This window comes from Microcebus murinus, chromosome 3 (genome assembly GCF_040939455.1).
Source record: "Microcebus murinus isolate Inina chromosome 3, M.murinus_Inina_mat1.0, whole genome shotgun sequence".
Lineage (NCBI taxonomy): Eukaryota > Metazoa > Chordata > Mammalia > Primates > Cheirogaleidae > Microcebus > Microcebus murinus.
The window spans coordinates 650,925-675,100 of NC_134106.1; the positions used below are offsets into that span (position 1 = coordinate 650,925).

Sequence of the window (24,176 nt, forward strand, 5' to 3'; positions counted from 1 at the left end):
TGCATGCTGCAAGCTGAGGCTTTGTGGGAAAGTCTCCTCAATTAAGTGAGGAGTGGGACGTTCCGCTTTAGGTGTTGTGTGTCCCCAGGGGGGAGAAGGAAAGCTGTGGCTGCCATTTTACTATGATGATGTTCCAGAAGAAGATGACCTAACTGTATCTGAATAAATGTAGATGGTTGCACTGTACTTAAAAAAATAACACATCCCCTGAAAATAAGCCCCAGGGTGTCTTCTTGGGGAAAAATAAATATAAGAGCCTGTGTTATTTTCGGGGAAGCATGGTAGTATTTCCCTAAGAATGTGGACAGGCCAGGTCCCTGCAGCTCTTTTGTGCCTGTGTTCAAGGAGACAAATAGGACAATTAGAAAAAACTCACAAACCTGCAACAGAGTGGGGCTGGCTTGTCCCATATTGAAGAGTAAAAATAATTAGAGCCATTCAGTCTTTTTAACCTGGAGCAGTGGTTGTTAAGCCTAGGTCAATATTCTCAGCTAGACGGTGGGTCCCTACACAGCGTGTGCCTAGCCTGCAGCCAAGTGCTGAGTTGGGGACAGGTCCTCCACATCTGTGACCGTCACGTGTAAATGACATGGAAGGAGAAAAACGTTGTGTCTACAAGCTCCGCTGTGACAGGGTCTGCCTGGCCAGTTCCACCTTCTCACGCCGCGGCCACAATTCCTGTGAAATCGGGAAACAAACTCCCCATGCGGACGCCGCAGGCCCTCCCGAGCTCTGGGTGCTGGACCCCCTCGTGCGGCCCCTGAGCCCCCTCCTGTCATCTTCCTTAGAATCCTCACCTGTTACCGGCGTGCTGCTAACCCTAACCCTAACTGCCACCGCCGTCCCACGTTTGCCATTAATATATCTCCACGTTCAGTTTATTTCATTTATGTGTTTGGCTGATTTCAGTGCTAAGCCTTTTCCCCCGAATTTCCGTTTCTTCCCTGATTCCCCAACTCCCACGTACGTGTGACGTGGTGTGTGTCTTTGCCTCACTGCCGGGCTCTTCAGGACTCCACCCCTGGACACCCCAATAAAATCCATGCGAAGTTCAGGGGTGTCAGCCAGGGAGGTGGAGCTGGAGTCCCCCGAAATGTCTTCTCAAAGACGAATGGGCGTGTTTCCTGGCACGGCGCCTCTGCGTCCTGCTTTTCATACCACCGGGCTTTCCCTGTGGTGTTAGTCACGTCTGCTGTGTTGCCATATCTTCCTTCCTACGCCGTAAGGAAACGGCTTTTGAGATTTAAAATGCGATGCAAGTCACATCCAGACCAGCGTGCCTGCCCTGATAAATACATAACTCAGTGACTGTCTTTTCTCTGGACATCTGTGAATCTTCGATAGAGTCCTTCCGCTGTAAATGACTCAGCCTGGACCTGGCTGCATCTGTGCAGAAATAGATCGTGAGAGATCTCTTCTCACCTGGGTAAAGGTGGGTGTGGAGTCGGATTTGGAAAGTTTAGGTCCAGCTTTCCTCGCTCCGCTCTCTGTGGCGAACTAGAATCTGTTTTCCTCTCCAGTTAGCCCGGCACAGATTGGGGGGGTGCCACTTCCCAGCCCCCCCAGATCTAGGTAGAGGCATAGCAGATTGATTGAAGACTATGTTGGCATTACTTCTTTACTATTAATGGATTAATGAAAGGACGCTTTTAGAGCTATCAGAATAAATAGAGCTTGACAAGGATGATAAAAAATTGACTGCATAGCTGAATGAGAAATGTTGAAATGTCAAAAAGAATCACAAGAGACATCAAAAGCTCTGAGGCGCACCTGCCGTCCTCTGCAGGTTTAGCTTGAACTCTGGGTGAGAAGAGCCCCCGTTTGCACGGGCGGAGCGGTGGGTCGGCACCCTGCCAGGCGGTCCCTGCCTTTGCAGGGCACACTGGATGTTGAGATCGGGACTGCAGGTCACAGCAAGGAACCCAGCTGCCGTGGCTACAGAGAGTGTCTAGACACTTCCCCACAAATCCCGCCGGCCCATGAGACGCCGTCCCGGCACTGCTCCGTCACTGCTCCCTGCGTTCAGCCAGTGTTGCTGCACGTGTCAGCTCCTGTCAACCACTGGGGCCCGTTCGGGGAGATGGGAAGTACTGTGTAACTCCAGTGTATTCCTTGCATTATTTCAAGCATTTAGAGATCCTTGTTATCAGCAGAAGATAGTCTCCCAGGGCAGCGTGGAGGGTGGTGAGAGGAACCCGGTGAGCATCCCCTGTGCCGACATTTCATCCTGACCGTCCTGTGGGGCAGATAAAGTGAGTCCCCTTTGCAGGGGCAAGAGTTGAAGCTGGGGGATGTCAGACATGGACTGAATCAGAATTCAAAGCTTGGGTGTCCTGCAGGGCTGCCAGGTTCGCCTGGACCTCTGCAGTGTGCGGGGACAGCCCAGCTCTGTTCTGGCGGACTCTGGTGGAAACATCATCAGTTCCTGTGGCTTGATACAATATGGAGCTCAGGCGATGATTAAAATTTATGGCCAGGCACGGTGGCTCACACCTGTAGTCCTAGCCTTTGGGAGGTCGAAGCAGGAGGATCCCTTAAGACTGGGAGGTCAAGGTGCTGCTTGCCGACTGTAAGACATTTCAGTCTGCTGAGGGTATGTGGACACTGTCTGATCTATTCTTGAGTTAATGAGCTTATGTTCATTTTAATTAGAAGGCGGTGTTTGACGGGCAGTTCTTGGTGACGACGGTGTTCAATTAGTGTTTCTTTCTGGGCAGTAACTTTTGCCTGCTGAGCCTCCCTCCTTTGTGGGCCAGACACAAGGAAAAGTGGTTGAGGCCGCAGCGTCCTGCTTGGGGGACAGTTCAGCCACCCTCTGCCCGAACGTGGAAATGTGTAGACAGGTGTGGTTTGTGCACAGGTGCAGGATTATTCCAGGCAAGTCCCCTTGCCTTGCATTTTCTCAGGATGTGCATTTTAGTGATGTTATTGGAGTCTGCATATCTTTTCAGTAGCTCCTTTGAAATGGCCACAGACAGGTCAGGCCACGGTGTTTGTTTCCCGACGTTGAATTGCAGAGAAAACGCAGCGACATGCCCATTCTTCAAGTTCACGCTTTCACGAGGACTCAGGTTAACCCAAGGGCGAAGCCTTTTTCCTTTGAGCTCTTCTCCTGATGTGAAAACTCCTTAATTTTACCCATTCCGTAGGCTGACAGCTCTTCCGCAACCTGCCACATACAAGTATTGTCTTACTGATTGTGGTTCAGTCTCTCCTACATTGCTTTACAAAATAATAAGTTTAGTTTTTAAAATTATTTAAAGTTTCAGAAACCTTAATTTAAAAATAAAATTAGAGTTTATTTAATCAGATAATCTCTTGATATAATAATACCTCTTTTTTTTTTTTTACTCTGAAACCTTTAATTCCTTTTTTTCATAGATGCTACTCATTTTTTTGACATTTCATTTCAGGATTTGGGCTATTTGGATGTGGTTGACAGATACTGAGGAATAGAGGTGCAGTTAGAGCCACGGAGAGTTGTGTGCATTTCTTTCCAGATACCTTGGAATTAAGTTTGCAAAGCGTGTAATTTCAGGTTACCCAGCTACTGTTGTTTCAGCAACATACAGGTTATCTGGAAAGAAAAAAAAAATCTCTCTTGATGCTGGCATCCTAAAAGTTCTATTTTCATGTGGAAATGTATATGGTTTATTAAAGAAAGCATGTAGGCAGCTCCCCTTAAGTCTTGTCGAATTTTCCTCTGACCATGCACATGGGTTGTACGTGAATTCTGTTTCTCAGCCATCGGGTTCCAGAGGAGGAGCTGGGGGACAGGGCTCTGGGCCCCAAGTCTGGGTCAGCGCAGGTCCACAGTCGTGGGGTCATGGCGTCATGCCTCACATGTGGGCTTGTTTTGAGGTTTAGATGAGTCCCTGAGTATAGAGGAGCATGTCTGATATGAAAGAAATGCTCAGTCACTTGTAGTCATTATGAATTCGAATAAGTAATAAAATATAACTCAGTCACTACTGAGACTTGGTAATAAGTATAACCATTTTATGACATTAGCATTTATAACATTAACCAGGCATATACATGAATCGGTATTTAACAAACGTGTCTGGACTTCACAAAGACTAGTTAGCAAGAAGGGGCATTTGTGTCCATTATAAGGTGATTGTGCTGCAAACCCCGACTCCTTTATCGTCACATAACCTCACATAACCTCTCCAGTGGAGGGAGAGCAGGCGGCAGGGACAAGGGCCTTCCCAGGACCCCTGAGTGGGGAGATGGCGAGTGCCCATTGCAGGGGCTTTGGGCCACGTTTAGGTTTTATCCCCAGAGACGTGGGAAGCCACTGGAGGGTTTTTAATTTTTTTTTTTTTTTTGGACAGAGTCTCATTCTGTTGCCGGGGCTAGAGTGCCGTGGCATCAGCCTAGCTCACAGCAACCTCAAACTCTTGGGCTCAAGCAATCCTGCTGCCTCAGCCTCCCGAGTAGCTGGGACTACAGGCATGCGCCACCATGCCTGCCTAATTTTTTCTATATATATATATATTTTTAGTTGGTCAATTACTTTCTTTCTATTTTTAGTAGAGATGGAGTCTCGCTCAGGCTGGTTTTGAACTCCTGACCTGGAGCAATCCGCCCGCCTCGGCTTCCCAGAGTGCCAGGATTACAGGCGCGAGCCACCGCGCCCGGCCCACTGGTGGGTTTTTAATAGCTCACTTTGCACCACGGAGAAGACGGCCCAGGGGATGATCCGAGTGGGCAGCGTGGATAGGTGCTGGGGATGGGCGGACGGCGGGTCCCGCAGCCTGGACCGGGGCTGGCCAGGGTGTGTGTTCAAACCACGTCGTTGTATGTGACGACATTGAGATGTTTTTGGATTCCTGCTTGGCAGGACCTGATGCTGTTAAACTTGGGGGGCTTCATGCCCTTCATGCCCTTCTCACCCTCCTTTTAGTTCATTTTATAAAAATAAGTACAGGTAAAGGACTCTAAAAATACCATGCAGGGAATACGGGAGCAGGAGATGCTTATATTTGTACTTTATTGACATGGGATATTGGAGATTAAAGGCACAATTGATTTGAGGCAGAAAATCAATGTTGTTGAAAGTCAGAAAAGTTCCTTGTATTTTTGAGATGGAGCAGTCACGGTTGATTTTCGGAACATCACGGAACTTACTGACCCGTGTGTTTGCTCTGCGGGTTGCTCACCCCGTGCCCTGCCCCGAGCCTCACGCTGTGCCCCACCGTACAACCCGCCTACTCCTCACCCCCCTGCCCGGCTGGTCTCCGCGTCTCCTGTCCATCTTCCTCAAGGCAGGACTCACCTGTGTCTTCGGTTCCGCTTTCTCTGGCTTTCCCACTCTGACAGCATCACGCGTTCTGCGTCCGCAGTTGTCAGAACACAAACTCTACCTCTCTCTCTTATTATAGCTACTTGGATGTTGATTTTGTCACGTGTAATTTAATAAAACCTTTATATAATGTGCAGTGTCTCTACTATATTATGTGTAATTTCATCTGTTGGACTTTGATGCCCTTAACCACTTCGGTACCAGCCTCGACTATGGACGACAGCCACAGATGAACGCGAGCGTCGACTCTAGCCGACAGCCGTGGTACGAAGGCGCACGGCCGGGCGTCGACTTTAGCCGACAGCCAAATGCTTTTGCTTTAATCCCTGCAGTTGCGGTGTGTACGTTCAGCTATTACGTTGCTACGAATCTGTGACCTTTCAACAAGTCCTCGGTAGGAGCTATTATAGTCATTTTCCTAAAGCTGCCTGTAAAGTAAAACAAGCTCTCAGAGCTTTCAAGCTTTCCTCATCACACAAGAGCGAAACGGACGCGTCGTCAATGCACAGCACAGACCACCGTGTGGACTGTGAGTGCCGGCTGCGGGCGAGGTGTCGTGGCCAGTGAGCGCCACACCGAAGTGGCTAAAACTGGGGACTGTGATGCTTCCGAGGACCCAGCTCAGGGCCTGGTGTCGCAGGAGACCCACGAATGTGATCAGGGTGGGCCCCACCCACGGGGGGCCAGAGAGAAGGGTCCAAAAATGCTGAGAGAGACACAGACAGGGACAGAGAGAGAGAGAGAGAGAGAGAGAGAGACCAAGAGGGGGAGAGAGACAGAGAGATAGAGAGGAGTAGAGAGACAGAGGCAGAGAGGGAGACAGAGAGAAGGAGGGAATTTCGAGAGTGGGGAGGCTGAAGGACAAGAAACCACTGGACAGTCTCAGCGCAAAGGAGAACTTTATTTGGAGGACTTAGCATTCGTGCCACTGGGGCATGTACTCGGCACCACTTTGTAGAGCAGTAAGAAGCTGTGTTTTATTTTCCACACTAGTCAATGCTTGTTAATGACCGAATGACATTTATATTCGACTCTGGACCATGTGTAGTTTCCCAAGAGCATTGCTGTGTTACGTGCATAGCCCACTGCTGGTTTTCCAATATTTAATCAGAGACTTATGAAACTGAAACAAACCTATGTTGAGGCCAAAATGGAAAAAAAAAACGTTTTATATTTTGTGCAAATTTGTTAAGTCTTATTGAAAGGGGTTCTCTCTGCCTCTATGACAACAGCAAGTTTAGGTGAAAATACGCTGTGTGGAGTAGTTTCAAGCTTCACAAAGTTTTTCTCTTTATTTGCCGTCAGTATTCCAGGCACAGCCCTTGCGTGTCAGTCTGTGTGTCTGCTCAGGGAGACGGGGGAGGGGGCGTGCTAAGGGGCTTCTGGGATTCCGTGTTCTTGTCTGTGACTTAATGAAACATACGGATCAGATTTTCCGTTCCCTGTGATGAAATCCTCCATGGGGTGGAGGTCACATTTATATTCCACATTAGACCAGTTTCTCTCTCTGGGGAGTAACTGTTAGTGTGCTTAGCATCGGCACTCTGTGTGGGTCACCGGGCAACTGCACATTGCTAAGTGTCAGCATTTCTCCACAACCGTGTGCAAACATGCACACGCACATACATGAGCACAGATTCTCATGCTCAGACTCACACACAAGCACACATGCACATGTACTCATATATAGATTCCATACCTACACCCATGGACACATATGTCCACACCGACACATACATGCACGCACATTCACACCTACTCACATGTGCACACACGTGAGTACACAAGTCTCATATGCACACACACATTCACACCTACTTGCATGTACACCCATGTGAGCACACAGGTACTCACACAGACACATTCATACCTACTTGCATGTACACACACGTGAGCACACAGGTATTCACATGCACACGTGTGCACACACACGTAAGCCATTTTAGTTGTTGCAAGCACTGTGCTTAAGCGATTGCCATAACAAAGCATAATGTCGCTGAGATTCCTCTTAATGCTTTTGCCACTTTTGCAACCCACAGCTGACCAGACAGGGATGTTGTTCGTAGGAGACGCTGTTCTACAGGTCAGTATCTAAACTTCAATCCTTAACTGTGTTTCACTTTTATTTTAAACTTATGTTAATCGATTATTATCCTCACAATTCTTAATTTGTCGTCTGTCCAGGTTAATGGCATTAATGTAGAAAGTGCAACCCACGAAGAAGTGGTAAGTGAATTACATTTACAGCTTTTGTTCTGTTTATTATTCTTTACTCATTTCTTTACGCTTCATTCATGCACTCATTCATTCATCAGTATTTATTTTTTCCATTCACCAACTTCTAGTTGCAAATAAGGGCAAACCGCCGAAAGTTATCTCATCTGCAAACGTTAAATTTCCGTGAAACCACGACATAGTACATGAATTCATTTGTAACTGAAGGAAGAATTGCTCCACACTTGATACTGTAATTCTTCTTCTCCTTCATTCGAGTTGAGTTCACTGGTCTTTAACATGTGCCGCACAGAGCAAAGATTCGCAGGTGGGAGGGACATGTCTCTTGGCCTTCAAGGTCTTGCAGTCCCAGGTTCTTGCCTGAGTAGACGAGTGTTCTCATCTCTTTGCCTTCTGAACGTCACAATGTGTATGTTAGCTTTCTGATTTCTGCAAAAGTGCTTCGTAAGGGGATACACAGTAATCGCAAGAGAGGCAATGCCCACCTTAACAACTTTCACCCTAACCCAGAGAAAGTAAAGACATGCATGCAAGAAACAAGATTTTTAGTGAACAATATGCAAACCTTATAAATGGAGCTATTACAATATTTGACTGATATAAATTCACCTTTTTGAGCCAAATTATGCAATTGTATATCAACATTTTTAGGTGATGCAAAATAAACTACTATAGAACTGTTAATGGTATGTAATCTCAATTTTTCAGATTTGTAATGTTTATAAAAGTGTTAAATTTGTAAGAGACCGCATAACTCACATGGTTTTGCCCCCTCGTTTTTCAGAGTAAATTCTAGCTTTGATTAATTCTAGAAGAAAAATGTCAGGTCTCCTCAATGCACAGAATATTTTTAATGTAAAACTGAAGACTCACAGTCACGAAATCAATCTTAATCCTCCAAATACACACGGGTCAAAGGAGAGATCTTAAGAGAAATTTTTTAAAAAATATTTGATCTAAAGGAAAATAAAAACACAACATATGGGAATTGGTGGGCTGCCGTGAAGGTGGGGCTCGGGGGCTGGGTGGGGAAGGAGGAAGGTCTGGAGTCAGTCGTGTGAGCACCACCCGGGAACTACCGCGTTTCCCCGACAACAAGACAGGGTCTTATATTTATTTTTCCTCAAGAAGACATCCTAGGGCTTATTTTCAGGGGATGTCTTACTTTTTTTTAAGTACGGTACAACCATCTACATTTATTCAAATAGAGTGAAGTCGTCTTCTTGTGGAACATCATCATCACTCTCCAAACCCCGAATCCCATCCTGAATTTCTTGTGACTCTGTTTCCTTCAGAACCATCAGCCCCAATCTCTCATGTCAAGCCATAGAGCTCTCATGGGGCAGATGAGAAGGGCTGCTCATCTTCTTTCCCGCTCCGCGACGACATGCATGGGTTGTGCAGACGCGCTGCCCAGCCACACCCGTCACTAGGGCTTATTTTCAGGGTGGGGCTTCTATTGCGCACATGCTTAGACATCCTGCTAGGGCTTATTTCATGGCTAGGTCTTATTTTCAGGGAAATACGGTAGAGCCAGAAGACGGAGCCACAGTGAGGCCACGAGTCCCAGACAGCCGTGTCCCTGTGACACGCTGGCCTTTTAAACGTAAACTACCCAGAATGCCCAGGACGCCAGCGGTGCTGCACTGGCCACTGCTGGCCAGGACGTGGCAGGACAGTGGTGGCCTCTGTGGTTTGTCCCCAAGACACTACTCACATCCCGGGGCAAGGGCTCCCCAAGGACATGCAGGCAGGATCCCCGCCTTTGCTGGGGAAAGATCAGGTCGAGGCAACCTCGTCCTGTCCTGGACGCCACGGCCACGGCAGAGACAGCGTGGCCTTTTCCTAGGGGAGGGGGCAGGTTCAGACTGGCCATTCCCGCTCCAGGATCTTGTGCCGGGAGGGACGCGTCCCAGACCCCTCCGGCTGGGAGGCCCTGGCCTGGCCTTAGCGGACGTCCCGTGCCAGTCACTGCACCAGGGACGCGGGAAGACGGGTTTGCACGTGTGGAGACGGGCGTGGGCGAGGGGCTGGGAACACGTGGGCGAGACCAGGAGGCATTTGTGTCGGACCCTTGGCTGTGGGGACCTTTGGATTTCTTTCATCCAGGCTTGGACGTCCCCCCCACTCCACCGAGCGTTGGGCACGACCACGGTGTCCACGTGGGGTGATGGGCCTAGGGGGACCCTGGGAAGGAGGAGGGGGGCAGAGGGGCTGCTGGGGGAGCGTGGGACCTGCCACGTGGCTGAAGCTCCACGTGGGAGGGGGTCGGGGACTCCATCCTGAGACGAGCCCGCGGTGCTGGGCACGCTTGGCCAGTTCTGAGAATTGGATATGCACATGGCGGGTGATCTCTCCTGGGGTTTTGCCTCCTGCTAGACCACACGCACGGGGTAGGGGAACAGCCCCGGCTGGGGGGGGGGTCCTGGGGCCGACCCCTGGCGCCCACACGGACATGCAGACGAAGTACAGGGATCACACACTTTGGGGCTTTGGGGCCGTCCCCTCGCTGCCCCAGGGCAAGCTGCACAGCGTCCGGCATTCCGGGCAGTGCCGCACCTCGAATCCCCGGAGACGGGGGTGTGGGTGGGGGGATGTGGATTCCGGACGCCGTGCGTGGCCTCCGTGGTGGCGAAGCAGCTGTCGTCTGTCACCCGCAGGTGCATCTTCTGCGGAACGCCGGGGACGACGTCACCCTGGCCGTCAAGTACCTGAGCGAAGCACCTGCGTTTCTGAAGCTGCCGCTGGGTAAGTGGGGGAGGGGTCACGGGAGCAGAGCACAGTCCCCCCCCCAGCCGCGGTGTCTGTGCAAATCTGACGGGCATGACCAGTCTCCGAGCATGCGCCCGCCCGCCCTGGGGAGGGGAGACTGGGACGGGCCCTGCGGGACCACACGCGCCCCAGGCATCCACGCGGGACACACCCACGGACTCTAAGACAGCGCCACAGGGCTGCCACTTGCCAACTAGCCACTTGTCTTCCCCCAGACGAGCTCAGCGTGGCGTGCTTGTCCACACGGACACAGACACGCAGGGTTTATGCTTAAAATACCTACGTCCACCTGAGCTCCGAGGACCGAGGTGAGCAGGTGGCTACCGGGAGCCCCCGGCATCCTGACTCAACGCTCAGACCCCCTGTGACGCTGGAACCATGACAGTAGGAAAGCGACGGCCCCCACATCCAGAAAGACGTCTTAGTGAAAACAGTTCCCGTGACGTCTCCGAGTCCTGCCCAGCCGTCCTGTTTCTGAGTTGCGACGCCCTGAGGTTCCTGCGTGTGGCATGTGGCTCTCAGCCCTGTCACTGCGGTGCCGTCCCTGCAGTCAGGAAGGTCTTCAGGGCGGGGTCGGGCTCCCGGGAGCAGGTGCCACAGGTGACTCGAGCCCCGTGGGGTCTGATGTGGAGACGGGAGCTCCCCCCGGGTGTGGACGGCCAGGACCCGCTGTTCTCCGGACCCGCCTCTGTCCTTCCTTCCTCCCCTGTCCCGGGTCCGGCTGCTGCTCGGCCCCGACCGCGCCGGGCTCCAGGCCGGGTAAGAAGTCCCTGCGCCCACGTCCTACGCCTGCCGCCGTCTCCCTGGGGAGGCCCGTCTCCCGTCAGGCCGCCCCGGGACGACGGAGCTATGACCGATTTTAGAGAAGTCGCTGTTCCTAACGGTACCGCAAAAACGCGGCGACAAGGTTCCCCACCTGCCTGGCCGTCTTGGAAGAGCAGCACCTGCACGCACGGGCCGCCACGGGGCGGGAGGAACCTGTTCCCAGGGTCCAGAAAGTGGGAAGTGTCAGACATCAGGCGGGGAGCTCGCGGAAAAGCGATGCCATGCCTTGCGCCGCGGTGCGGCCCGTGGGTCTGGGGAGCGCGACTGTGCGTCTGGCGGGAGCAGGTGTGACGGAGCCGGCAGGGAACCGCCAGGTTCTTGGCCCCAAAGGCTCCTGAGTCCCAGGGCCCCAGCCAGGTGCCGGGTGCTGTTCGCAGGAGCAGATGCGCCGTTGCCACGGACCGCGGCACTGCGAAAACCCGAGGGCGCGGTCAGGCGCCAGAGACCCAGACCTTGTCCAGGCTCTGCCGCGGCTGTTTGGTGCAGAGCTTGCCGGCTGTGCCGGGGCCGGCTCCGCCAGCTCGCGGCCGGTCAGGCAGCTGGCGCTCGGGGCACAGGAGAGCCGCGTCCTCAGAATGCAGGGTCCACGTCCCGCCTCCGTTGATGCAACACGGTCCGTTCCTTTTGCAATTCTGTATCATCTAAAACTGTTAAATCTTGGCATCCACGAACAGTTAGGCACAGCAGCTGTGATCAGTTCATGGATTCAGGCCCCGCATCCTTTGGGGATTCGCCCCGGGTGGGCGGGATGCGGTTCCTGAGCAGAGGTTGGTGCGGCCGTGTGTGTGTGTGTGTGTGTGTGTGTGTGTGTGTGTGTGTGTGTGTGAGCGTGTGTTTGTGTGTGTGTGTGTGTGTGTGTGAGCGTGTGAGCGTGTGTGTGTGTGTGTGTGTGTGTGAACTCACTGTGCGTCCAGCAGTGGCAATTCTCGGTGCAGGACAGGACCACGGTGGATTTATAAGGAAGACGTCCAGTTTCGACGTTAAAAAAAATGTCAAAGAGAAAATGGATAGCCATTAAGACGGAGGCAATGCTGTCTTTGGTTTTGTGCATGAGTTCAGACTCCTGGTATTTCTGTAAAGACACGACTCACGTAGCACGAAAGCCGCCGAGTTAAGGTGACACTCTGTCAGTGTCAAGCATTTCACGGTGTTGCTCGACCATCACAGCGTCCGACTCCTGAACGTCTGCCTCACCCCGGAAAGGGTCGCGGCCCCTGCTCACGGCTGGTCAACACCCTCCCCTCGAGGCCCTGCCAGCCCCGGTCCGCGCTCTGCCCCGGGCACCTGCGGCTCTGGACACCCGTGTGAGTGGAGCCACACGGTGCGGCCTTCCTCTGGCGGCTTTCCTTTGGCAGACGGTTTGCAAAGTCCGTCCACGTGGAGCAAGTGCTGCATTCTCCTGTCGGCTGAATAATGTTCATTGGCACATTATTATCCGTCTTTATATGGAGTGTGTGTATGTTCCTACGTATCCTCTGCGTTCTGTTTTCCGTTCCCCGGCTGATGGGCCTTGCTTGTTTCTACATGATCGTTGCTTCTGGGGACCCCATCATCAAGTTTTGTCTGGACCTGTTTCCCTTCTGCTGGGGGTGGACCCAGGAGGGAACTGCCAGGGTTGCAGGTCAGCTCTGGGTCTGACCTACCGAGCAGACACCAGACTGTCTTCCATGGTGGTGGCACCATCCATGTTCCAGCCAGCAGTGTGTGAGGGTAATGAAAGTGTTTTGATAGACCACGGTTCATTCTTTTGGGTTAGGTGTTGTGATAAGCATGTGCACACACAGACACACATACACACGGCTGCACATACACACAGACACACACACAGACACACAGATGTGTACACACAGACATGCAAACACACATCACGAGATCTTCCCTGTGTGTGTCTGGGTGTGTTTGCAAATATTCTTTATTATTTCTGACACCAGCTAAGTCCATGTTATCATTAATAATTATAGATACCGACCATCGTTTAAAGAATGTATTTTATTGGGGATAAACAGAAGAAGGATATTATAGCTGTTCAAATTTCTCCTTGGGGATAAAGTTGAAAAAATGCTCATTCACCGGAAATAATAGAAATCGGGGGCTTTCGCACGACTGTGAAGTTTAAATCCTTCTCTCACTATCCACGTGTCCACGCGATTGTGTGTTTATTTGCTCCCGTGGGTCATGCGTCTCCTTCAGCTCAGCACTGCCCTTGGGGTTTGGGCGATGCCAGCAACACCAAATGTTCTGGCTTTGCTCTCAAACTCCGATCAGCTGGTTGTGGGGTGCAAAAAAGGCGCGTTGGGAAGAGCCACACACGTGCACAGACAATGCAGTAGGATGCGCGTGTAGACAGGGAAGAGCAGGCGCAGGCGCCTCACACGCTTAGACACGGAGCGGGTCTGGAGCAGCCTCTAGTCCTCACCACGCATCTCACTCGCAATAGTCACCGAAAAGGGAACGTTCAGCTGTCAAAAAATTGAGAACTACTTTTTTTTCTCTTGGAAAATACAGCTTTTATTAAAATAATAGCAGTTGACTATTTTGCATTTTTTTTTGTCTTTCCTACCTATAAGACTTTTGTTTTTCTATTTTTAAATTTTTTTTTATTTCAGTGTACTGTGAGGGTGCAAGCATTTTGGTTATGTTTTATACCATCGCCTCTCCCAAGCGGGGGCTAGAGGCCTGCCCCTCCCCCCACAGTGCTCACCGAGTCCTATAGTTGGGAGTTCACCCCCGACCCATCCCTGGAGAAGATTACCACCATGTGAGCACCAGAGCATTGATCAGTCAGCGCCAATTTGATGGCGAGGACAAGTGGAGCCCACTCTTCCCGTCTTGCGTTACCTCACTTTGGATAATGGGCTCAAGCTGTATTTTAACAAAGTCAGACAGTTCCCCTTTCTCCCAGAGTCCTCTGAGCCTGTCAGTGTCTCACTCTCAGCGGGAGTGTGAACTGTTATATGACAGGGTTGGCCCTCCTGGATGTCGTGTAGCCGGCGAGGATGTGCCTGGGCGTGTTGACTGCTGACGGCTGGGTCACACGTGCAGGTGGCAGGTGTGGCCAGAGACCCTCCCCCACCCACAGGGCCACGTTCCATCCCCTGAGCAAGCCAGGAGTCACCTGGGGCCTGCACAGGTGGTGGGGCCGGGGGTCACCTAGGGCCTGCACGTGGGGTGAGGCCGGGGTTCATGTGGGGCCTGCACGTGGGTGGGGCTGGGGTCACATGGGGCCTGTGCATGGGGTGGGGCCTGCACGTGGGGTGAGGCCGGGGGTCATGTGGGGCCTGCACGTGGGTGGGGCTGGGGTCACATGGGGCCTGTGCATGAGGTGGGGTCAGGGTCACATGGGGCCTGTGCATGGGGTGGGGCCTGGAGTCTCGCGGGGCCTGCACGTGGGTGGGGCGGGGGTGGGGTGGGGCGGGGGGGTGGGGGGTGGGTCACGTGGGCCTGCACGTGGGGTGGGGTCAGGGTCATGCGGGGCCTGTGCATGGGATGGGGGCGGGGTCACGTGGGGCCTGCTCGTGGGGTGGGGCCTGGAGTCACGTGGGTGGGGCCGGGGCCACGTGGCGCCTGTGCGTGGGGTGGGGTTGGGGTCCCATGGGGCCTGTGCATGGGGTGCGCCTGATCCTCACTCAGCCTGCGGTGCAGCGGCGCTGGGCCCCAGGTGCCAACATCCATCTGGCGTCTCCTTCAGGTCCGCTGTGCGTTCCGGGGCGGGAGTTACAAGCCCGGGCCTGCTGGTGGTCTCTGTCTGTGGCCGGGTGGGGACGGGCCTGCCACCAGGGCCGTTGTCAGTGCGTGTCCCCTCCCCCGCTCAGGGGTCGGGGGTCAGAGGAAGCTGCACCTGCCAAGGTGCTGCACCAGGAACACGGCCTCAGGCAGGAGTCCTGGTCTCAGGAGTGGAGTCAGGAACACAGATGCGCACATGGAAACACACAGATACACACACAGTCACACACACAGATGTGCAGACACAGTCACACAGACACACAATCACCCCTCCCCCGTGAGCCCCCTCGCGGCTCACCCAGGGACGAGCCACACAGCGCAGGTGTGGAGCAGGCTAGAACCCTGGTCATCACGGGCACGCCCTGGCTCCGAGGCACAGCGTGTCCCGGCCCCTCGTGGCTGGAAGCCCGGTCGCCCGCAGGGTCCCTGGAGCCTGCTGCTGTTGAACTCGGGGCTCCTTCCGCCACGGCCTCCCCTCTGCCCCGATTCCGTGAAGCGCGAACCGCGCCCTGGCCTCGCGCACTGAGGTGCCGCCTGGAGACGCAGCGCCCGCGCCGCCCCTGCTGCGCTTGGCCTGGCGGTCCTGGCGGGGAAGAGGGTGCGGGACAGGTCCTCACGATGCCCCAGGGCGGGCCCACCGAGGCCTGCCCCGCGCAGGGCCTGGAGCGGGGCTGCGGTCCACCGCCACTCCCGGGAAGGCAGCGCCGCCTCGCGCACGGGTTCCCCGGGGTCTGGGCCAGGCTGGAACCGCGGTCCCCGCAGGTCCTGACCCCGCAGGTCCTGACCCCGCAGGTCCTGACCCTGCTCCCCGCGGAGACGCCAGCTTCCTGCCTTTTTAATATCCCGGCCCGGAAACTTACCTGGTTCCTCTGTATGTTTTCCTCTAAAGCAATTTTTAGTGCAGAGATAACTGGAAAATGTTGAAGAAATAAACCATTTGAAAATGAAAATCAGAAAGTCTGGAATAATTTTCAGAAAATTAGCCAGCCTTGCTCTAGTGGGAGAAAGCGCAAACGCAGCAAGCGCCGCGAGCTGTCGGGTGTGCACATCCGCGCCGCCGTCCGTCCCCCGGGCGCGCAGCCCTTACCCCCCCAGGGCCACCTGCTGACCCCTCTTCCGTGTGACGTGGGCGGGGCGGGATCCTGCAGAGCGTCCTGGGTGCCCCAGCCCGAAACTGGCCTCGGCTGCCCCGAGGGCGACCAGGCGTCCTGTTGCCGCCGGCCTGCCTGCGCGCGGTGGCACTGCAGTCACCGCGGTGGCCGCGGGTGCGCGCCGGGACGCCCTCGCAGCGCGTCTCCCGTTTGTTTGTTGCAGGGTCGCCCGGGCCGAGCAGCGACCACAGCAGCGGGGGCTCCTCGCCGCTCTTCGACAGCGGCCTGCACCTGAACGGACACTCCAGCCACACGGTAAGCAAGGTTCCCAGGGGCTTTGGTCTCGTGGCGGTGCCCGTGGCCCCAGGTGACCCGGGCAGGTTGGAAAGGTGCTCCCCTGCCCCGCAGGGACAGCTGCGACGGTCTCGGCGGAAACACCGAAAACCCGGGTTCACGGCGCAGCTGCGTGGACATGCGTTCCCGCGTGGGTGTCACTGCGCTGCGCGACACTCTGGTTCGCGGGTCGTAGCGTCTCGGTGCGCGGGCAGGTGCGTGACGCCGAGGTGGGATTCGCAATCCTGCCTCCAATTCTCCTGTAACCTCGACCGCAGGTGTCGCTGCCAGTTACCTTTAGGAACCTTCCGTGAGACTCGCACGCACACACGCAGGGTGTCTATTTCTGGCTCACGGCGACACCTGAGGAAGGGCGAACTCTGCATGTCCCAGTGAGCTGTGGCCGTGGTCCAAACTCCCGCCTCCCGGAAGCCGCAGCTCGCGGGGCCTGTGGCCACCGCGCACCGCGCACTCACCGCCACAGAGGGTTCCTAGCAGTTGGGAACTTCAGGGCCCTCTCTCGGCGGTGGTAAAACAATTGTTTTACTATAAATCACACCCCCAACATGGCCAGCTGTGTGGCCTGCAGCTAGAGTGTAAGGAAACAGTCACGCTGCACAGCGTGGCTTTGAGATGTCTCACTTTTGTCATTTTTAACCGTTTAATAAAACTGTTGATAATTAAAGTTTGCATTTAGTCTCTATGTGAATTATGAAGCAAAATAATAAAAGAAATGCCCGTGAACTCAGAATTCTGATCAGTAATCGGGACATTGTCACTAGACTTCTACCTTCCTGTGGACCCTCACACATTCCGTCCTCCGGCCTTCCGGACATAAGAAGTATCCTGAATTTGTGTTTATCACTCCCTTGATTTTTTTTTAAGTGTTAATCTGCATATATATATATATATATCCCTAACAATGAACTATTTAATTTTATTTTGAGGCTTATAAAATATTATTCTGCCACAGTCCTCCACGACATGCTTTTTTACTTACTATTATTTGTTATGGGTTTTCTTTTTTTTGCTGTCGGATCTCTCAGTGCTTGAATATGACACAGTTAATTTTCCCAGTGTCAACAGCTGATGGCCAGTTGGCTTTTGTGTCGTGTCAGCTTTTCCCATCTGCTGTCATTAAAATCAGGCCCCCGCCATGGAGATGCCGGCTGACGTCCCCGGCTGTGCTCAGAAGGCAGAGCTCTGGGTAGCAGGGCATGTCGGGGTTTGGTTTTCAAGACAATGACACGTTTTCCTGGCAAGGTACTGGTCACACAGCCACCACCAGAGTACCGAGTCCAGCTGTTCAAGGCCTCCCATGGCCACGCATATGTTGGCAGAGGCTGCTGGTGAGATCTTTGTCAGGGTTATGTGTGGCATCTGGATATAAATTTCTGCTTTATTTCTCTCATTTTTGATACCTTGTGTTTCCTGAATCTGGACTCCTGCACTTTACCAGCTATGACGAATTCCCAACCCGTGTCCTGGGGGACGTTGTCTTGCCTGTGTTCCCTCCTCTGACCGTCAGAGCCGGCACACGTGAGACCTCCTCATCATGTTGGTCCTGTCCCTTGATTTGTTTTCACGTCTTGTTTTCTTTTTCTCTGTGCTATCCTTAATAAATAAATTTATTAAGATTATTATCTCATTATTTTTTCCCAACTCCGTATAGCTTCCTGGTTAAATTATTGAGTGGTTTAAAAAGTGTCTCAATAGGCCGGGCGCGGTGGCTCACGCCTGTAATCCTAGCACTCTGGGAGGCCAAGGCGGGCGGATTGCTCAAGGTCAGGAGTTCGAAACCAGCCTGAGCAAGAGCGAGACCCCATCTCTACTATAAATAGAAAGAAATTAATTGGCCAACTAAGATATATAGAAAAATTAGCTGGGCATGGTGGCGCATGCCTGTAGTCCCAGCTACTCGGGAGGCTGAGGCAGGAGGATCGCTTGAGCCCAGGAGTTTGAGGTTGCTGTGAGCTAGGCTGACGCCACGGCACTCACTCTAGCCTGGGCAACAAAGCGAGACTCTGTCTCAAAAAAAGAAAAAAAAGTGTCTCAATAACATATCAGCCTCCTCTGATTCCTCTCCAATGAGATGAGAAGACGGGTCCGTAGCACAGAGCATGGCATCGGCAGGACGACCTCCCGCCCCACAGAGAGGGACCGTGGGCAGCTGCTCAGGGACAGCACCACCGTGGGCAGCTCTGCAGGCTGAAAGCCCTGCGGCCACAGGGTGGGAGGGAAACCCTAGAGGAGCTCCATAGACCGGGGGTGTGGGGGGGCGCCTCTCCCAGCGGGGAGAAGGGGGTCTGGGACATGGGCTCAATGGTCAGTCCAGGAGGATGGAGCCGTCTGGGCGCTTGGCCGCGTGCTGGGAACAGCAACACGACGGGAACCCCGTGGAGAGGCTGCCTGGACGCCCTGGGCTCTGGCGGACACAGACCTCGTGACGAAGGGCAACTGCAGGATTGCGGAGGTGACGGCGTAAGAGTGACTGGTGTCATCTTCAGGAAGTGTCGTCTTCAGGCAGAAGGAAGGAAGGAACGCAGGAACGAAGGGAAGGAAGGAAAGAAGGAACGAAGGGAAGGAAGGAGAAAATGCAGAACTTAAAAATGCTCTAAATGATTCAAATGGTATCTCACCTTCAAAATGCACGCGCCATCCAAGTTTTTAACAGCGCAGAAATGAGTGTGAATTACAGAAAGTTAAAAATAGCTCTGAGGTGTTGTTTTTAAAAGCATTTCTAGTCCCAAAGTCTTGGGAACTTTAAAGAGGTTCTAGCTGGTTTCCCAGCGGTCACGTGGGCGAGCTGACAGCCCGTCTGCACGGTGCTCTAGCGGCCTCGGGTTTCTCTTCCAGAGGTCACGGGTCACTGTGACGCTGCCTCTCGCTAGACAGTGGGTTCCACGGCGAGGGGATAACACTGGCCCTAACAGTGTCCACGGGCTGAAGAGTGGAATAAACCCCGCCATTTGTTTCATCGAATGAAACGAGTTGGAAACTTTCTTGACTCGAAGGATTTAGACTCTGGATGGCTGCAATCTCAGATTCGCGGCAGCAGGACCAAGCCTGACGGGGCATAAGGGAGGTCCTCCTGCTCAGAGCCGCCCTGCAGGGAGCCCGCAGGGAGCCCCGCGGGCTAGTTTCCGGCCTCTCACACTCTGCACCTCCTCTCGGACGCCTTCCAGACCTCTGCCCCTGGGGGCGGCCACGGTGGAGAAAATGTCTATCTGTCTGTGGTTGCAGGAGCAATTCCCCGAGATACCTTGTATATCCGGCAACTTGTCTTTTTCTTGGTTATTATTTGAAGGTGAATATCACCTGCCCCCTTTCCAAGGTGTTGCATTTCCCTACTTCTTCCTCCCCTGCCCTGGAAGACGCAGCTTTTATTTCTAGTCTCCACATCTGTCCCAGCCCCGGAGTGCGGCTCACGCAGCCGAAGGGTCTAAGTTCATCATTTGTGTTGTGCTATTTCTGTCTCAGTAATCCTCACTGACAAGAATATTCCACTCATGTTACCATCATGTACACGTATTGAAAGTGCACATTGCGGGATCCACCGTCCCTTCGTCTACGCTCTTGCAAATTATGTTTGGACTGGATTGCTAGCTGGCCAGAGTTCATGCTTTCCCTCGGGTTGTGTAGAGGGCTTGTTCCTGCACCGCCTGCGTGTCCAGAAACGCTTTTGTTTCGCCGAGAGACAGACGGTGCTTTCCTTGAGTGTTCCGGATCCTTGGGCTGCCGACCCGATCCTTCCTGACTTGTTAGATGCTCACTGATGTCTTCCGCTCTGTCTGTGGCAGGTGCAAGGCTAGTGTTGGTCTGATTGATTTCCTTTGTAAGGAAACTCTACAAAAAACTAACAAAAAGCTGTAATTAAAAGTGTTTCCAAAAGTATTCCTGATAATAAATTCCTGATTTTCTAATTTAAAAATTTCAAAAGACTGATTTGAAAAGAGTATGGTCATTGCAATGAGCTGAATGAATCAAAAGGGGTGTAAAAATATCAAAACAAAGACAAAAACTCACAGAAAGTATATGGGAACAGATAAGAAACTTGGAAATAGTAGTTGCAAAAAAGAGCAGATACAATAAGATAAATAAATAAATAATTAAAATATGAAACAAGTTAACACATAGGCTAAACAAAATATTGGGTCTTTTCTCTGGCAGAAACAGTGAATGAATGAATGATATTTAACTGTTCAGTGGAAGTACAAGGTATGCACAATGGTGGGTATGGATCTACAGTGACATCTCACTGGACTTCACGGCACATTTTCAAGATACATCTCCTCACCGGAATCTCAGCATATCCCCAGAGACCCTATAACCGTAGATTAATTTGCCCGCTTGTGAATTTCACATGCATGGGAGTCACACTCTTGTGTCTGACTGCGTTCACTCAATCTTGTGATAGTGTGTGCAGCAGTAGACTATGTATTTTTCATGGCTATATGGTATTCCACTGCACGCTTATAACACGATGTCTTCATGCAGTGCAAGGACGCTGGGGGTTGGTCCAGGCCTGTCATCAATGAAGGTGACACGATCATTGTGCACGTATATTTGAGGGGACGTAGCATTCATTCCTTTCTGGTGTAGACCAGGAGGAATTGCTGGAGGGGGGCAAGGGAAAGCATGCATTTAGCATGAGCAGATCCTGCTCTGCAGTGTCCGACAGAGGTTGTCCCAACTGCCCACAGCAGGGTCGGAGGGTCCCAGTTCTGCCTCCTTGCAGCAACAGGGTGGCAGGGGAAGCACAGTGGCTCTTCAGCAGCGGCAACACAGTGGCGAAGTCTGAGTTCAAAAGGTTGGTGGGTGCCGGGGAGCTCCTGATGCAGTCCGCGTGTACTGGGCCTCATTTTTACGATTATGTGTATGTGTATTGTTAATATAGCTTATTGTATCTTCAAAAGCTATATGCATACTCTTCATCTGTGAGGTATTTATTTTTTTAAAAAATTGAAAAGGTGCCATGAACATTCAAGTGCATATGTCTTTATTATAGACTGTCTTTTTTTTTCTTTTAGGTAGATGCCCAGTAGTGGGATTGCTGGATCAAATGGTAGTTCTATTTTAGCTCTTTGAGGTGTCTCCAGATTATTTTTCACAGGGGTTGTATTAGTTTGCAGTCCCACCAGCAGTGTATATGTGTTCTATCTCTTCGCAACCATGCCAATATTTATTGTTTTGGGACTTTCTGACAAAGGCCATCCTCACTGGCGATAAGTGATATCTCATTGTGGCTTTGATTTGCATTTCCCTGATGCTTAGAGATGTTGAGAATTTTTTCATGTTTGTTGACCATTAGTCTATCTTCTTTTGAAAAGTTTCTGTTCATGTCGTTTGCCCATTTATTGATGGGGTTATTTTTTTCTCATTGATTTGCTTAAGTTCTGTATAGATTCTTGCTATCAGCCCTTTATCGGATCTATAGAAAGCAAATATTTTCTCCCATTCTGTAGGTTGTCTGTTCACTCTAATGATAGTTTCCTTACCTGTGTAGAAGCTTTTTAATTTGATCAGGTCCCATTTATTTATTTTTGTTGTTGCTGTGATTGCTTTGGTGTGTTCTTCATAAATTCTTTGATTAGGTTGATGTCTAAAAGAGTCTTCCCCACATTTTCTTACAGAATTCTTACAGAATTCTTTCTTTCAGAATTCTTAAGGTTTCACACCTTGGGTTTAAGTCTGTTATCTATTTTGAATTGATTTTTGTGAGAGGTTAGAGGTGGGGATCCAGTTTTAATCTTCTTCATGTGGATATCCAGTTTTCCCAGCACCACTTATTGAATAGAGATTCTTTTCCCCAATGTATATATTTTTTAAAGAATAGATGACAGTATGCAGATGATTTCATCTCTGATTTCTCAGTCCTGTTCCAAAGGTCTATATCTCTGTTCTTGTGCCAGTACCATGCTATTTTAGTTACTATAGCCTTGAGGTGTTACAAGAATGGAAGAATTAGCACCACATGTACTCACCATCAAACTGGCACTAACTGATCAACACTAAGGTGCTCACATGGTAGTAATATTCATTAGGGATTGGGAGGAGGGGGGTGGATAAACTCACAACTAATGGACGCAGTGGGCATTGTATGGGGGAAGGGCATGCCTCCAATCCTGGCTTGGGTGAGGCAAAGTCATAACATGTAACCAAAATGTTTGTACCCCCATAATATTCTGAAATTTAAAAAAAAGGAAAGGAAAGAAAATTAGCCAGATAAGATACACAGGAAATATGGAAATAATGAGCGAGCCACTATGTGTGGCTGGCTGTAAGAATGCAGTTGACATGAAATGCCAACTGCAATTCCATTGAAAAACAGAAAGCATAATAAAAAATGTGTGAAAATATAAATATTAGTTTAAGGTACCTAAGAATATTACTAACAATATAACTGTAAGACCTTAATGGAGAAACTTAGGAAAATTATCAAATGGAAAGATGTTCCATGATAGAAGAATTCAACATCACAAATATGCCTATTGCTAGCAAGTGCATGGATACATTTCAAGAAAATTCAACATATATCATATAATTATAACCCTGTAGAAATTAACAAAATAATTCTCAACATTTTTGGAAGAGCAAAGACCCAGAACTTTCAAGGTATTGTGGAGGATGGAGCTGGGGTCTTGGCCTTTCAGTTCACCTTGTTAAAGATCCTACAGTTAAGATTGTGCTTGAGGAAACATGAAGTGACCAGCTGCATCTCAATGAATTTAAAAGTATCAAAATCAAGTGTCTCCCCAGACCACAATTGAATAAAATAGAAATTAATCACAAGAGGAACTTTGGAAATTGTATAAATACTTGGAGACTAAACAGCCCGCTCCTGAATGACAACTAGGCCAAAGAAGAAATTAAAAAGGGAACCAAAAATTTATTGAATAAAAGTGAAAATAGAAACACAGTACACAAAAATATACTGCATACAGTAACTGCAGTGCTAGGAGGGAAATTTATAATAGACGCCTATGTCAAGAAAGTAGAAAGATTTCAAATAAACAACTTAATAATGTACCTCAAGGAACTAGAAATCAAGAACAAAGCAAACCCAAAATTAGTAGAAGGAAGAAAATAGTAAAGATCATAATACTAACTCAATGAAATAGAGACAAAAAAAATACGAAGGATCAACAAAACAAAAAGTTGTTTTTCAAAAAGAGATAAAATCAATAAACTGCTAACTAGACTAACCAAGAAAGAAAATGAGAAGACCCAGATAAATAAAATCAGAAATAAAAAAGGAGAAATTACAAATGATACCAAAGAAGTACAGAGGCTCATCACAGACTATCATGAACAATGTGGTAACAAATCTGAAAACCTAGAGGGAATGGATAAACTCTTGGTCACAAGCAACCTACCCAGATTGAGCCAGGAAGAAATAAAAAACCTGAACAGACCAATAACAAGTAACATGATTAAATTAGTAATAAAAAGCCTCCCAATAAACAAAAGTCCAGGACTAGATGGTTTTACTGCTTACAAAGAAGAACTAGTGCCAGTTCTTCTCAAACTATTCCAAAAAATTGAAGAGATGAGATTTTTTTCCTAATTCATTCTACTAGGCTAGCATTACCCTGATAACAAAACCAGAGAAGGACACAACAGAAAACAGCAAGCCAACGTCCATCATGAACACAGATACAAAAATCCCAACAAAATACTAACAAACCAAATCAACAACACATCGAAAAGATAACACACCATTAACAAGTGGGATTCATCCGAGAGATTCAAGGATGTTTCAAAATTGTGCAAATCAGTAAATGTGATCCATTGCACCAACAGAATGAAGAACAAAAAGCATACGATCATCTCAATAGATGCAGAAAAAATATTTGATAAAACTCAATATCCCTTCATGATAAAAACTA

The 24,176-nt window shown here is 50.5% G+C and overlaps 1 protein-coding gene across 1 annotated transcript in view; it reads left to right on the forward strand.

Annotated features, from left to right (window-relative positions):
- The window catches only part of SNTG2 (syntrophin gamma 2), a 175,628-nt gene that overhangs the window by 76,270 nt on the left and 75,182 nt on the right, over positions 1 to 24,176 (forward strand). The window contains exons 5-8 of the mRNA XM_076000461.1: positions 7,348 to 7,391; positions 7,493 to 7,534; positions 10,204 to 10,291; positions 16,178 to 16,269. Of these exons, the coding sequence (XP_075856576.1) occupies positions 7,348 to 7,391; positions 7,493 to 7,534; positions 10,204 to 10,291; positions 16,178 to 16,269 (266 nt within the window). The remainder of the gene's footprint in view (positions 1 to 7,347; positions 7,392 to 7,492; positions 7,535 to 10,203; positions 10,292 to 16,177; positions 16,270 to 24,176) is intronic.